The 14772-nt window shown below is 45.0% G+C and overlaps 1 protein-coding gene across 1 annotated transcript; it reads left to right on the forward strand.

The window, feature by feature from the left end:
- The first annotated feature begins 1154 nt into the window (after positions 1-1154).
- On the forward strand, positions 1155-13892 carry ubp1 (upstream binding protein 1). The gene is made up of 16 exons (XM_070984156.1): positions 1155-2123; positions 5019-5170; positions 6791-6867; positions 6990-7095; positions 7313-7419; positions 7591-7743; positions 7852-7962; positions 9193-9300; positions 9612-9718; positions 9800-9854; positions 10227-10320; positions 10406-10496; positions 10585-10703; positions 10807-10949; positions 11399-11450; positions 11569-13892. The coding sequence occupies exons 1-16, from the start codon at positions 2008-2010 to the stop codon at positions 11604-11606; spliced, it is 1629 nt and encodes a 542-aa protein (XP_070840257.1). The 5' UTR covers positions 1155-2007; the 3' UTR covers positions 11607-13892.
- Positions 13893-14772: the final 880 nt, after the last annotated feature.

Raw genomic sequence — 14772 nt, forward strand, 5'->3', positions numbered from 1 at the left:
CTCAAAACTTACATTAGTGGTGGAATGTAACTAATTACATTTAAGATACTTGTACCTAAGTATTTGTATTTCATGTTACTTTATACTCCTAATACAGTACAACTGCTATTGAATTAATATTTTGCAGATTCAGTTTTACTTGTGAAACGTGAATTTACAAAATATGCATTGTCATAAAGTACCCCAGAGGATTTAAAGTAGTTCAAGTCACCCTGTAATATACATATATGTATAATATTGTGGTATTCTGCATGATTACTTTTATTTGTAAAACTTTAAGTGCGTGTCGCTGATGATGCTTCACATTAGGTTTTCCAAAAGACTTTTGGCTCAGTTTGTTGAACATTACTGAGTTTTGCACGTCTGTCTGCACGCTCTGTGTTGACGTCCATACCCTGAATTGTCTCAGAAAAATCACGCAGGGTGTCTAAGAAAAGTCTCGAGGCGGGTCTTCCCCCCTCGATCCAAAATAGCGCGCGTGCCCTGCTCGGGGGAAAAAAAACACTTTGCTTCCCAGAGGCTTGACCGCGCGCAACGTCCAGGGTCCGACCAGGGGATAATTATTAACCAGACAGCAAGTCTGCAACCAACTTCTCTGCAACCTTTTCTTCAACACTGACACTAAACAAAAATGAACTCCTGTGTGGATCTCCTCGGTACCGAGCTGAGTTGTGTTCATTCTGCTTAAGATTCACTGCAGCGACAGGTGTTGCGGGGACACGATGTTGTTCTGGCAGCCTTACACTGAAAACTTCCGAGCACCCGTACAGAGGCACGACGGCAGCTACACACGGTATGAACCTCATAAACCTAAAACTGAAATGTTTATTTTGTCTAGTCGATGGCCTCACAGTGATTTTAAGTTATCTATAATAGATGTTAATGAATAACTATGTTGGTTGTTGCTTCTTCTCACTTTTGGACAAAAAAAGCCTAATCACTGTGTGGACTGGTTGCATATATCTACAGTATTTCTACTCTCTCAGAGTTCATCTTTCTCGACAGAGATGACTTTGTATATGTATTATAGTTTCTGGGAGGCAGAGCACAACTGCAGTTGGACACAATGACGGAAGCTCGGAGGCTTCTGATTGGCTCATTCCTTTGCGCTGGGCACAGAAGGCGTGCTTTGATTGGTTGGCTGCACTCCTGGCATCCTTCCTGAGGCTGGCGGTGGCAGCCCTGCAGGCTTCATAGACCGACAGTCTGTATGCTGAGGGAGCCATGTTGATGCCTGGTTTTGTGTCAATTGCCGCACTTTGGATGGTTAAAGGACTGCGTCTCAAGGACTGGGAGCCTTAGCGGTGGTTCCAGCTCCGCGATGAGAAGAGGAGAGCGGTTTGGGATGTTACAGGGAGCGCCAGAGGAGAGCTGCTCTTAGATCGCCGGACATCACACAGTTGATTCAAAGCAAGTGAAGTTGATGCTAGTTAGCTTGATAGCTAGGTAGCAACAGCTGTGCGGACGCTGCGTGGGATGCGGCGTGTGGACTAAAACAAAACCATCGCCTCTGCTTGTTGCATTTTGTTGGGCTAACGGTAGCTAAACTGCTTGAAGACGCTGTGCCCGAGGTAACAACTGAGCGGCTGGATTCATGTTAGCTTTCTTAAGTTGCCTTTGTAAAGCCTAGCTAGCTGTTAGCTAACGTTAGCATGCTGAGAATCAAGCTCGCATCTACGGTCACGACTAACATTTGCAAGCTGAGTGGACAATAACTTATCGTTACTTTCAGACAGTCTGTCAGTTGTGGAGCACAGTGTCGTGTGACTAAAGCCCCCTCAAAAAAATCCCGAGTGGAGATATGGCGATACGTGCAGTCTCTGTGGAAAGCTACACATTCGCCTGCCCAGCTTGCCAAGGAGCGGCTAACGGGCTAGCAGCATAACTTTCCTCTCACGGTGTCACTCTCAGAAGCTGCGGAGCCCACTTCCTCGCTAGCCGACCTCTTGTACCTGAAGCAAGCTGGCGGCCCTCCGAGTAGAAGCCGAGGACAAGGAGCTGGGGCCGATGGCCTGGGTGCTGAAGATGGACGACGCCACCATAGAGTCGGGGCTGGTGCACGACTTCGATGCCAGCCTGTCCGGCATCGGGCAGGAGCTGGGGTCTGGAGCCTACAGCATGAGGTTAGAGACGGAGTCAACATGCCAGCTTCCTTACACAGATGTGGTTCGTTTGAGAGATCAACACACAGTCTGTCTGGAAGAGTTAACACTACAACCCGCCTGCCTGTGTGTGTTGTTCCCTTTGTACTGAGTGTGATGGCTTTTCTTTGTTTTGGGATTTGGAGTAGGGCAGTCATTGCAGGGTGCCACGAGCAGGGACAAAGATTAATTTCTGTAAATCCACACAAAGGCAAAGGAAGGACACGTTATGCAGTGAGGGACTAATACATTATATTGGTTTAAACTGTTGCTCAAATTCTGGGTCTGTTGCCAAATCGAGAGCTAAACTTTGTGTACATTTCAAGATAACACAGAGGAAGTGTGCAGTTGAGGCCTTGTTTTGGCCCCTCAGAGTTATCACACGGGGCCTCTGGCTTTGTTTGTTTGTCAGCGGTGTGTGAAACAAGTCTGTCCATTACGGACAAGGTGGTGGGCCTGACTGTAGTCTTTTCAATTAGAAATGTTCCCAAAGGGTTAATTGACTTGTAGGTAGAAGTGGGAGAAGCTTCAGCACCTCTTTCTCCTCTCATGCAGCTGAAACTCCTGACTACCCTTTTTTGAAATAAAAGGTGTTTTTTCTTCAACTATCTTCTACTCTAGTAAGCATATAAGAGACAGTGGGTGTTTTTTCTGACTGATGACCCATGATTATCAAAGTTCAGTCAGATTTCTCCAGCCTATCAGATTTCTGTTGGCTTTGTGTAACCTCCCAACAAACCTGCAGAATTTATAGATCATACATGTAAATGTCTGATTGAAGAAAAAGTAAACAAACCTGAGAATCAGGCCAAGCATTCAGCGCCAACTCTTGATACTTGACACTGTCTGACTGCTGAGTGTTACGTATCTAGTGTCAAATACTTGGTCAGATTTGTCACAGTTTAGCAAAGTGATCCCACCTCAGGGTCCACGATTAAGTTGCTGTTTTAGAGCTTTTGATCAAATCATGCAGTCTTCCTCAGCGGCAGTCTGTCCAGCTGTCCCTTAATTTTAGATGCTCACATTTCCATTTTTAAAACATGTTAAAACTTGTTTACATTCCCGAAAGTATTGTACTAAATCGATCAAACGGGTTAACGCTACAGGTAATGTGAGATTCAGATCCAGAAAACTTTATTGATCCCTGCAAGGAAATTGCTTTGTTGCAGTACAAATTGCTCAACACAGTGTTAGAAAAATGCATAAAATACTTAAAAAAAGGGGTTTTGAAAAATCCTACAAAATTGCAATGCACAGTATTTGTCACAATGCCAAAATTGCAGGAAATACATGCAACCCTTTAACAAATTCCTCCATGCTAAGTTAAGGTGATCCCCACATTTGTTCCTAAATGTGTCATCTTGTGAATCAGGGGCACACTGGTTAGTCAGTGCTACTTGTTGACAGTGTGTCTGTGATATTGCTGTAAACCACCTGTTCAATTAGTAACACTTATATCTGCTGTATTATGTAAAAGGTCAGGGGAGGTGATGGTATTTGTATGTTGAAGGCAAGAAGCTCCCAGGACATGCATGCGTCTTATCAGCAACGTCCTCAGCCATCTGCTTTTAGCATGCGTTTATCTGAGCATGACGTAGGTATGTGCCAGTCTCTCATGAGAGCAAGCAAGTTTACCAATAAAGTGACGGGTTGCGTCTAAGTGAATTAGTGAAAACAGAGAGTATGTGTGTCAGTGGCTCCAGGAGTGGTGTGCTATCTGTGGTGCTGGGGTGGGTTTGCAGGGCATGTTTGGAGTCAGCAGCTGGTGGGAACAGAATGTCTCAGTGTGTGTCAGTGGAACCAGCTCCTCAGATTTCAGGAAGCAAATGTAGTTTTCCTGGGCAGCAGGGCTCAACAGGGCTGTGGCACTCAGGTTGGCGCTGCCCGGGCACCCACTCTGCAGAGAAAACACAGCAGCAAGTGATCGAGAGAGGTGATTTCAGACTGAGGAAATCCAACAGGCTGCTGTTTGCAAGGCGTTCTTTGGACAAAAGTGCTGCAGAAATGTCTTGAAATTGTTGAGTTTTTTTGTTTTTTTTTTTAGTTTGGCTTTGATTTAGTCTGCCATTATGACTTGCCAAAAAGTTTTCCAGGTAATGAGATGCAGCGATCTGCATTTGTTTGCATGCACAGAACTCTTTCTCTGCTCAGGCAGGCACTAAGATCTGCAAGCGCACATGCCCTGTGCACCCGTTGACACTCCCACAGCATTTGTCAGGGTGAGCTGAAGATGGGTTGGTCGTCTGGAGTGGCTGCCAAGTACGAGAGATAGTGTGTGTCAGCAGCTCAGACTATCTCTGGGTGTTTATGTTCATTTGTCCTGCTGCGGCCTCATGCATGCATAATAGGAGAGCCGTTTAATCGACAAAGAGCCTTCGTCACGTAGTCTAAAATAAGCCATTCCCTTTAATTTCACGGTAAAGGTAAAGTATTGTCTTCACAAAGGTGCAGCATGCAACAGTTGATGTGGTGCAAACAAATTTGATGTATGTTTAGAGATAATAGCGCTGTTGTTCAACAAGAACATCCAGTCTTAAGGAATAAGGGCAGGGTTTCACTTTGCTTTTAAGGCGGTCACATTGGTTTTGTTGCCATCAGGATGGATCCCGCATGGTGGTGGAGATTCAATAAAAGCTTAGAATTTTTAAGGCAAAACATTGAGAGGCCAGAGGTTAGAAAAATGCACCAATTAAGCCGTTCACAGAAAACTTTCAAGCTGCCACAACTTTACTGATGGGCTTTCTGTTCTCTTACGTGTCTTTTCTGCATCACTTCCATGCTGACTTTGTGTTGGTGTTCTCTCCTCTTTCCTCTCTCTCTCTCTCTCTCTCTCTCTCTCTCTCTCTCTCTCTCTCTCTCTCTCTCTCCTTCTTTCAGCGATGTGCTGGCTCTGCCAATCTTTAAGCAGGAGGACTCCAGCCTTCCTCCTGAAAGCGAGACCAAAAATCCCCCATTCCAGTATGTGCTGTGCACCGCCACGTCGCCTGCTGTCAAGCTGCATGACGAGACGCTCACATACCTAAACCAAGGTGAGACACAATAGATGCACCGCAAAGTTTGGATTGAACATCGCCTCGTGTTGTTGTTGTTGAGTCACTTCATATTTTTCTACTTGAACAACTTCAACTGCACATAAAGACTTAAACATGGGATGGTTCACTCATACACGTCGCACCTCTGTGCTCCAGGGCTACGCACCAATCATTTAACATCAATAAATAATCACCGCATTAATTTATTGCACATTAGTATAATTAGCGTAAAACGAAACCATGGCTGATGTGGACCTCTTCTGCCCCCTGCTCAGCACTTTAATGTCACACACCACCAGTTTGCCGTCGACTTCCCTGCACTGCTTCATTGCACAATTGGGAATTTATTTTGTTAAATGGCACTTAAAGGGGTTACCAGGAATGTGGGAACTGGCAATATCCTCTTTTTAATGGGAAGCAGCGACATATGCAGACGTGTGTCCCTGCATGCTTTATTGCAAGAAGTCAATTATTGAGCCCTCTTGTCATGGCATTAACAGAATTTATACATCAGTGTGCAATATCCCAATGTGGAATTGCACAGAATTGCTAGTGCAGCTAAAATGCAACTTCTGCTCAACTGCTGATCGGGCTGTTTGAAGATTGTCTGGTCATCCGTGTCAGGATGCAGAAGGGAGTGGTCCTGGGATGCAAATATTGATTGCTGAGCCTCACTGAGATGGTGTGAACCTGATTTAAAATACCTCTGTGTTCACTTGAAAAGTTTAATTGGCATTTCCTCAATCAAAGCTGTATAACATTGACTTTTTTAGTCTTTTTTTTTTTTTTTTAACCACAAATTCTTAAAGCATCTCCATACACGGTGCACAGCAATCTAAGAAGTTCTTTGCATATCACACAGTGCAAGATGGATCTAATACAGTCTTGGTAGCAATCTGTGTCAGATTTTATTTTTTTTTTTTGCGATGAATACCTGTAGCACTACAGTGTAAAAGGAAAAAGAATTAAGATGCAAGAAGAGATATGTCATCAAATTGAGGCACCCATCTGCATCAACAGTAAACAAGCTTGGGCCAACGTGTGGGCACAAAAACTTCAAAAGAGAAGCAGACTGGGAGAAAGGGGGCAACATGTCATGCTGATTTTGTGCAGCTTGTCTTCGCTCTCTCTGAATCTGCTGTTGGTGGACTTGTCTTCACAGTGCAATCCAACAACCAAAGATCTCAAAGCCACGTTTCTGTCCAGTTGTTAGATTCTGTGTGGGACCGCCCAGAAATAGCACAGTGTAAATGGGCCTTTGCGTAAAACACTGCATTGGAAACCTAGAGCTTCGTCTCAAGCTCTGTAAATAAATTCTGCCACAAAGAGACTGGCTCTCTAATTATAAAGGACAACTCAAGTCTTTGCATCATCCAAGCAAAGAAAGTAGATCCCTTAAACCATACAGTGAGCAAAAAATGTGAATGGGCTTCGTTTTCAGTCTCACCTAAATTACATAACAAGAAGCTGTCCTCTTTAATGAGGCCATTGAAGCGCTGGGGATAGCTGCATTCACTGTCTTGCTTTGTGTTTAGTGTCCTCTCATTTTTTTTTTGCTGCCTCACTCATCATGTTTCTCTCTGTCATTTTATCTTGTGATCTCTCTCTCGCTCTCAGGCCAGTCTTATGAAGTGCGTATGTTGGACAACAGGAAGCCAGGGGAGTTACCAGAGCTCAACAACAAGATGGTCAAGGTGGGAGGATCCTCAGAGCTGTAGGACAAAGACACTGGAAATGTTTTTTTTTCCTTACGTCAAGTACACTTCATACCCAACATTTTGTGTGTGTGTGTGTGTGTGTGTGTGTGTGTGTGCAGAGCATAGTGCGAGTGGTGTTTCATGACCGCCGGCTGCAGTACACAGAGCACCAGCAGCTGGAGGGCTGGAAGTGGAACCGTCCAGGCGACCGTCTCCTTGACATCGGTAATGATGCCTGGCACGAAATGTTTACTTTGACCATCTCATGTGTGTTATTCGAAGTTCAAATATCTGTGTGTGTGTGTGTGTGTGTGTGTGTGTGTGTGTGTGTGTGTGTGTGTGTGTGTGTGTGTGGGTGTGGGTGTGGGTGTGGGTGTCGGTGTGTGTGTGTGTGTGTGTGTGTGTGTGTGTGTGTCGGTGTGTGTGTGTGTCGGTGTGTCAGATATCCCCATGTCAGTGGGCATTGTGGAGCCAAAGACTCACCCCTCCCAGCTTAACGCGGCAGAGTTCCTGTGGGACATGAACAAAAGAACGTCTGTTTTTGTGCAGGTAACACACACACACACACACACACACCCACCCCTTCACACACCCTCAGACAAGCCACGCACAAACACGCATAAGCCCTCTTCTGTGCCATCTGTTGGGCGTGCCACTCAATTTCCACATCAAACGCATATTTTGATCACACTCGCGCTCGTGTCTCCCCGCTGTCTGCAGGTGCACTGCATCAGCACAGAGTTCACTCCCAGGAAGCACGGTGGAGAGAAGGGCGTCCCCTTCAGAATCCAGATCGACACGTTCGCCCAGGGAGAGGGTGGAGAGTACACCGAGCACCTCCACTCTGCCTCCTGCCAAATCAAAGTCTTTAAGGTACATCCCCATTCTCTCATTGTGGCGGAGGTGGCGGGGTCTTATACCTATTAGATCTATTACACCTGTCTTCCTTTTCCCATCTCTTCTTCTCTGCTTCCTGTTTAGCCAAAGGGGGCGGACCGTAAGCAAAAGACCGACAGGGAGAAGATGGAGAAACGCACACCTCAAGAGAAGGAGAAGTACCAGCCTTCTTATGATACCACTATCCTGTCAGAGGTCAGTATACAGCTGCTCAGGTTAGTCAGGACTGACAGCAGCATGAGCGTAACACAAACTAGGCCAAAGTACCAAAAAGCAGACTGCTTCAGCTTTGATCTGGAGGGATATCCATGTGAAAATGTGTACATCCGAGTAGTGAAATGTTTTATGAAAGCAGCCCACTACACAGCTCAGGTTGAGGTAAATTGCCGTGCTGGTATTTTAGCTGACGTACAACAAACAATTCTATCACTGCCAAACATTTTCTCAAGCATGTATTAATTAGATTTATGAATGTTTACCATCCAAACAGCCATTGGCTGCATCTGACGGGTATTGTCTCAGAGTCCAAGGAGACAACAACAATACTGAGAAGAAAAAAAGCTGAGAAAAGCAGTAAATCCTCACATTTGAGAAGCTGGAACTGGAGATTTTAGTCCATAGTTGACACTAACTAATGATTATCCATTATTAAATTTGTTGCCAATGAATTTTCTGCCAACCAAACGTTGGATTCATCCATTTTGAAGAGCCTTAAAAAAAACTACAGAACAGCAGTCATTTTGCTTCAAGAAGCTACTAAATTCACATGATGCTCCTTCTTGCCATTCTTTCTTTTTGTTTTGTGGTTTTGATTTTTTTTTTTTTTTTTTTTCCCACAAACCACTCGCTCTTGAATTCAAATGCTGTTTAGCAGCTGACACACAGATGTCAGACAGTAGATCTTCTCACAGGCACGTCAATCAACCACCTCAGGAAAGCTTTCACAACAATTTGCTCTTCTTTAGGTGTGTGAGACTGATTTAGTGTCATTTCTCAATCAGAATTTTCAAGTGAAAACACTGGCTTCTCGGGACAGACTAGGCCTGTCATGCTTTGGAAAGTGGTTGGCAGTAAAAATGAGATGCGTCTTAAACCAATATTGATGCATCTCATCCCACAAGCAATTTAATTTGCAGAGCACAGTCCAAAGGGTAGACTCAATAAGCATCTGTTGTTTTAGCATTTAGCAAAGGTGGTCTTTGTGTCAGGTGAGGTGGCGCACACCCACAATAAAACCTGCACAGGTTGTAGAACATGAGCTAAAACGTACAAAAAAGCACTGGTCCTTCACTGAAGTTTGTTAGCTGTTTTATCACGGCTTTTATTGGGAAAACACTGCTGCTCCAACAGCACTTTAACATGTCATACACTGGTGTTATGTGTTGGTCACTGGCTGGCTAACCTCTGCTCTGTGTCTCCATGTAGACAAGACTTGAACCCATCATAGAGGATGCAGGTGACCACGAGCTGAAAAAGTCCAGCAAGCGGACACTTCCTGCTGACTGTGGCGACTCCTTGGCCAAGAGAGGCAGTGTAAGCACCGTGCTCTGCTCTCCTCCACTCCTGCTCCCCATCACTCCACCCACGGTCTGCCCCCTGCAGACACCTGGCTGTAGTCTGAAGCTTGCAGACACTCCAAACTCAGCTGCTGGGAAGGAGATGTTTTAATGCCGGGTGTTTGACATGAGGCGAGGCGGAGACGGTGCACAGCTAATTTCCCAAGCCACCTTTGACTTTTCCTCCACCTTAATTCTTTTTGCTTGGGCATAGTTGATGTTCGCCTGTAGCGTTAATTAACCCAGTAAGTCTGACTAATTCTGTGTGTATATATATATGTCTCTCAGTGCTCCCCATGGCTGGACAACGCCTACGTCAGCACCAACCAGGCAGCTACTCCCTCCTTCTCCTCCACTCCACTGTCCACCTACACAACCTCCTCTGTACCAGACAGGTAAGTCTGCGTGTGTGTGTGTCCTTTAACCAAGGTGTGTGTTGGTCTCGCCTCTCTTAATCGCCGCCTTTTGTGTTGTAGTGACTCGTCCTCACCCAATCACCAGGCAGACCCTGGCAGCCATGGCAACTCGGAGGTTAGTCTGCACTCCTCTCGCCTGTATGAACTGGTGGAAAAGCAGAAGTTATGACATGTCACAGTAGGAAAAGAACAGGTCTAAATAATAAGATAAACAGTGGCTGAATTCCATTTAGCTGCCCCAGTTTTTTGCTTAATGCTATGGCCCCCATTTAAGGTGGAATGATCATGAATTTGAATTAAATGCTGCTGATTGAGTGTTACAGCAGTATTGCAAACTACTGCTGTGTGCAGCTGCAGCCACATCAAACCTTAAGAGCCGTTCAGCGTCGTGCGGTTGCTCAGCGGGACTGAATTAGTTGCGGAAAGTAGAACTCAGATCCTGGTGTGGAAGTGCATTGACACCCTGCGTGTCTCTGTCCTCCTGCAGCAGTTGAGCCCCACTGCCTCCATACAGGATGCACAGAAGTGGCTGGTGAAAAATCGCTTCAACTCCTACACAAGACTCTTCTCTCACTTCTCAGGTACACACACAAACACCCTTTAAACATGGATGTAATGTTGTGACAGCAGCAGCACAAGTGACCCGTCTGCTAACTTGTCGCGCAGGTTCTGATTTGTTGAAGCTAACCCGAGACGACCTGGTCCAGATTTGCGGGCCGGCAGATGGGATCAGACTCTTCAATGCACTTAAATCCAGGTACGTGTCAGTATTAGGGTTTGTTTACCCCTGTATGAGCATGAGGAAGGTGCCAGCGTTCTTCATTGCATTAATTATGTGTGTGCAGGTCGGTACGTCCCAGGTTGACCGTGTACGTCTGTCAGGAGTCCCCTCGGGAGAGCCCTCTGCTGGAGAGACATGGCACCAATGAAAACGGAGAACACAGCATTTCCTCTAGTTTACACGGTGAACAAGCTCTGCGATTTCACAGCATGTAACGCTGATATTAATCCCTGCAGTCGGGCAGCGGGTGTGAATATTATCATGACTCTGCTCTGTTTCTGTGTAGTGTATCATGCTCTGTACCTAGAGGATCTCACAGCTGCAGAACTGATCCGCAAGATGGCGTGTGTGTGCAACCTTCCACTGGGAAAGATCAACCAGGTGTACAGACAGGGTCCCACAGGCATACACATCCTGCTCAGTGACCAGGTACCAACACACAAACACACACAGACACTCTGAGCTATGGAAGACTCTTTATCAGGAAGGAAAACTGTGGGAAACACTCAAAACTATGTGCAGGAAAGTGCCTCAAAATGCAGTTTCAGTCAGGCCGTGGTCCACATGAATGCAAAAATAGAGCTGAAGTGGATGGAGCAGGAGCTACAGGACTGGGATTGAGACTAATTCACTCTGTACAGAGGAAGAAATGAGCTGTTTTGTATGCCATCTGTCCAAGAACAGCAACTCTACTGTCTGTCTGTCACTTATTTGCATGTCATTGACATTCTCACGCACATCCTGCTCTGTATTGTTCCTCCTCTCTCAACTCTGAATGCTGTCCTTCATGTCAGCCACCACTAAAACACCAAGGAACCACTCTTTCTACAGGTTGACAGGGATATTTGATTTCACTTTGTCTGTTTTGTCTCGTCCAGATGGTTTACAATTTGCCCGACGAGAGCTGTTTTTTGATCAGCACTGTCAAAGGTGAGCTCATAATGCATCAGTAGCCTCTTGTATTGTAATTTGGCCTGTAACAAGGCTGGTAGATGAATATTTGACAAGGATTTAATGTGCTTCTTCTTCCATCACGCTTCCCCTCCAGATGAACTGGGTGAAGGACTCCATCTAATCCTGAAGTAGTGAGGAGGACAGATGGCATCGCTAATACTCCACCCTCTGTTTTGGAGCAGAAGCCTCCCTCTGTCCCTCTCTGCCTGCCTCCACTCTTTCCTCGTACTTCCTCCCGTTCTCTCTAAACACTCGCTCGATGGAAAGCAGAGAGACTGCGCTAAAGCCATGTAAATGTTAGAATCTGACATGGGTGTGTCCACTGTTTCATATTGAAAACACTATTAACGGAGGAGACAAGACAAAAGAGGAGAGACTGGGGGGGTATGGGGTTAGGGTAAAGATGATGTTGTATGTATTTTGATTTTAGTATTTTATTTTTCTGTCTTTTTATATGATTTCTGATGGAGAAGTGAGGGGGGGAGGCTCCGGGAGAGAGGGGAGAGCGACGTTCTGGCCAGCAGGAGAAGGAAAGAAAGCAGAGTTTCCTTATTGCTCGTTGCAAATCGTACACAACCAGCACTAGGCCAGTATTTGATAACCTGTACTGCTGAACAGCATGCAATCTCAACATACTAACTCGCTTAAAGGAGAATCCCAACTTACTCTGCTTGTTTAACATCCTTGACGGGGGTTGTCTTAATAAACCATTTATTGATCAGCTGAGCTTGATAACCCCTGAAATATCCAAGCTAAATTTGTGGAAGTGACGTCATTTGTGGATGTTGATGCCAACATTCAGTTTTTGTTTTTCTTGGACTTTGTCAGATGGCCTGATTTCATTAACTCTTATCACATAGAGGTCATCCTACGTGATTTTAGACTTCCAGCCATATCATCGTGTCCCACTCAGCTCTACTCTCAATGTACGTCCTGTTTGGCCTGCGCTGTTTTTAGTTAATGCTTTATTTATGGATCAGCTGGATCAGCGGTTTCTCTTGCGCTCAATGAATTTACTTGTTTCTGGTGCCATATTGGCTTTTTAACCCAATCGTTTAGTACCATTCACAAACACAGTGCACATGCACCTCGTCTTTGACTCCTCTGCTTTCTGTGCTGACTCTGAAACACTGGTTTAGAGGAGTGTGGTTTACGCCTTCTGGGATTTTGGCCATAAATGTGCAAAAAAAAAGAGGAACAAACCTCTTTTGAAGACTGACGTGTGGAGCAGCAATGCCTATCTAAAAACCTACTATAATGTGGACCAAACGGGTTTCAGATTGATAGGCATTTTTGGAGGAAAAGCATCATTGGCGCTATCCATCTTGGTCACTTGAAGCATTCATAGAATTGATCAGATGGTAAATTAAACCCTCATCTAGTGGAGTTGCTTGTGCGCTGCATGTACATAATAAACCCTCCATTCCAGGATCTGCTCTGCAAGAAACAACCCAACACACAGCAGGCTGGTAGACACGTATCACTGCGGTAGCCTGGTTGCAATAGTCTTATCCTGTAGAGTAGAAAATCATGGCAGCTCCACATCCATCTTCAAAATCTTGTGTTTTTAATGTAGCTGAACACAGGAAGTGCAGGTCATGTGTTTCGAGTGCGCTTCGAAAAGTGACAGGAAGTCTCACACAGGTCCTGGGAGTCGCCGTAGGTTTAGTTGACCCCCTTTGATTTTGGTGCACAATGTCTGGCAGCGTTGCAAGCGTGTACAGATTGCACGCCTGTAAGTGTCAGATGGCGTGTGTGTGTCTGTGTGTGCATGTGTATCATTTTTTTGTTCTTGCAAAAAAATTATGTCAGTAGTGGTCATGAACTTTTTCCTGTTGGTATGATGAAACTGTGTTTAGCTTGCTGTTTAGTAAAGAGCATGTGGAAGATGGGGGAGGGAGGGGGGGGGATAATTTGGTTCATGGTGAGTGCAACCCCTCCTTTTTCAAGATGTTAGAGACCAAGTCTGCACTGAAGAATCACAAAACTCAAGCTCGATGTGTAGTCAGTAGTGCTACAGCCACACCCTCTTCTTGTCCACCTGTAAGAAGGAGAACAAAAAAAAAGACTCAAAAGCATCCGTTTTTCTGTCTCACCAGAGCCAGGACTGTAGCTCTCGTGGTGTTTACAAGGACATGAGTACCACAGCACAGTAAACTGTGCTCAACCACTCAAAAACTAGTAACGGAGCGGACGTGATACCAAGTCAGGCAAACCCTTGTGAGCAGTTTTGGTCCCCTGAAGGCCTGACCCAGTCTGTCTGTCTGTGTGACTGAGTGTGTGAGAGAGTGCGAGCAGGAGAGGTGACCGCCGTTCATGTGCAGCCTAATGTCGATGATGATGCTTCTCATGTGCACAGTATCGTATGCTGGAGATGTACACAACCACGTGCTGGGAATAAATGATTTCATAACTTTCTCTGGTGTCCTGCTTCATCATAGTAGTGAAGACTGAGATTACATTTGTTAAAACATTTTGTATTTCCTTGCTTTGAACTGTAACATAGTCTGCAGTGACTCATATAGCTTGTTGAACAGATTAAGAGCACATAACGCCTGCCAAAGGTCTCCAAAAGCAGATGTTTAGGACCCAGAATTGTGCTAATATTCCCTGTAGCCATTGTGTCAGAGGCTGAATCACATCTGGGACGTAGAGTGAATGTAGTGAACAATTACCAGTCAGGAGAAAACTAGCATTTATCTGCACCCTGGTGGACTGAAAACAGCTGCTTGTTTGCACCTGTAAGTCTCAGAGGATGTCAATTAGTGTGTGTTCTTGTACAGATCACCCAGTTGCTTTTGCATTAGAGCCTTTTTCAACATCCATTTGGTGTAATAGTCATAACTACTGTTATTGTACACATGTTGAACACACACAGTCAACACTTCTTGATTTCCAGTTGGGCTCCCAAAGTCCCATTCATTGTGTAGCAGCTGGCTTATGGTAATTTGATTCTTTAAAAAAAAAAAAAAAAAAATTAACTTTGGGAATACAGGAATATGCACCACTAAAGCACAATATAAACTGACATGATAAGGCCATACAGGACCTTAAATATTACAATTCAGCCCCTTCAGCCCCCTCCCCCACATCAGTATTCAGTAGATACATGTTACAAACATGGGACCTTCCCAATACAGGTGTATAGGACAATCAATTACAGCCTCTTGACTACACACAGTGGATCTCAATTGAACTAATTATTTAACCTGTAATACCAATGAGCTGCTGATTTAGGTGTGTCCTTTTAAGAGGATTAACCACCTTCATTACACAGTGTACCTGGCTCTGTCATTTT

This window comes from Chaetodon trifascialis, chromosome 17, assembly GCF_039877785.1.
Source record: "Chaetodon trifascialis isolate fChaTrf1 chromosome 17, fChaTrf1.hap1, whole genome shotgun sequence".
NCBI lineage: Eukaryota > Metazoa > Chordata > Actinopteri > Chaetodontiformes > Chaetodontidae > Chaetodon > Chaetodon trifascialis.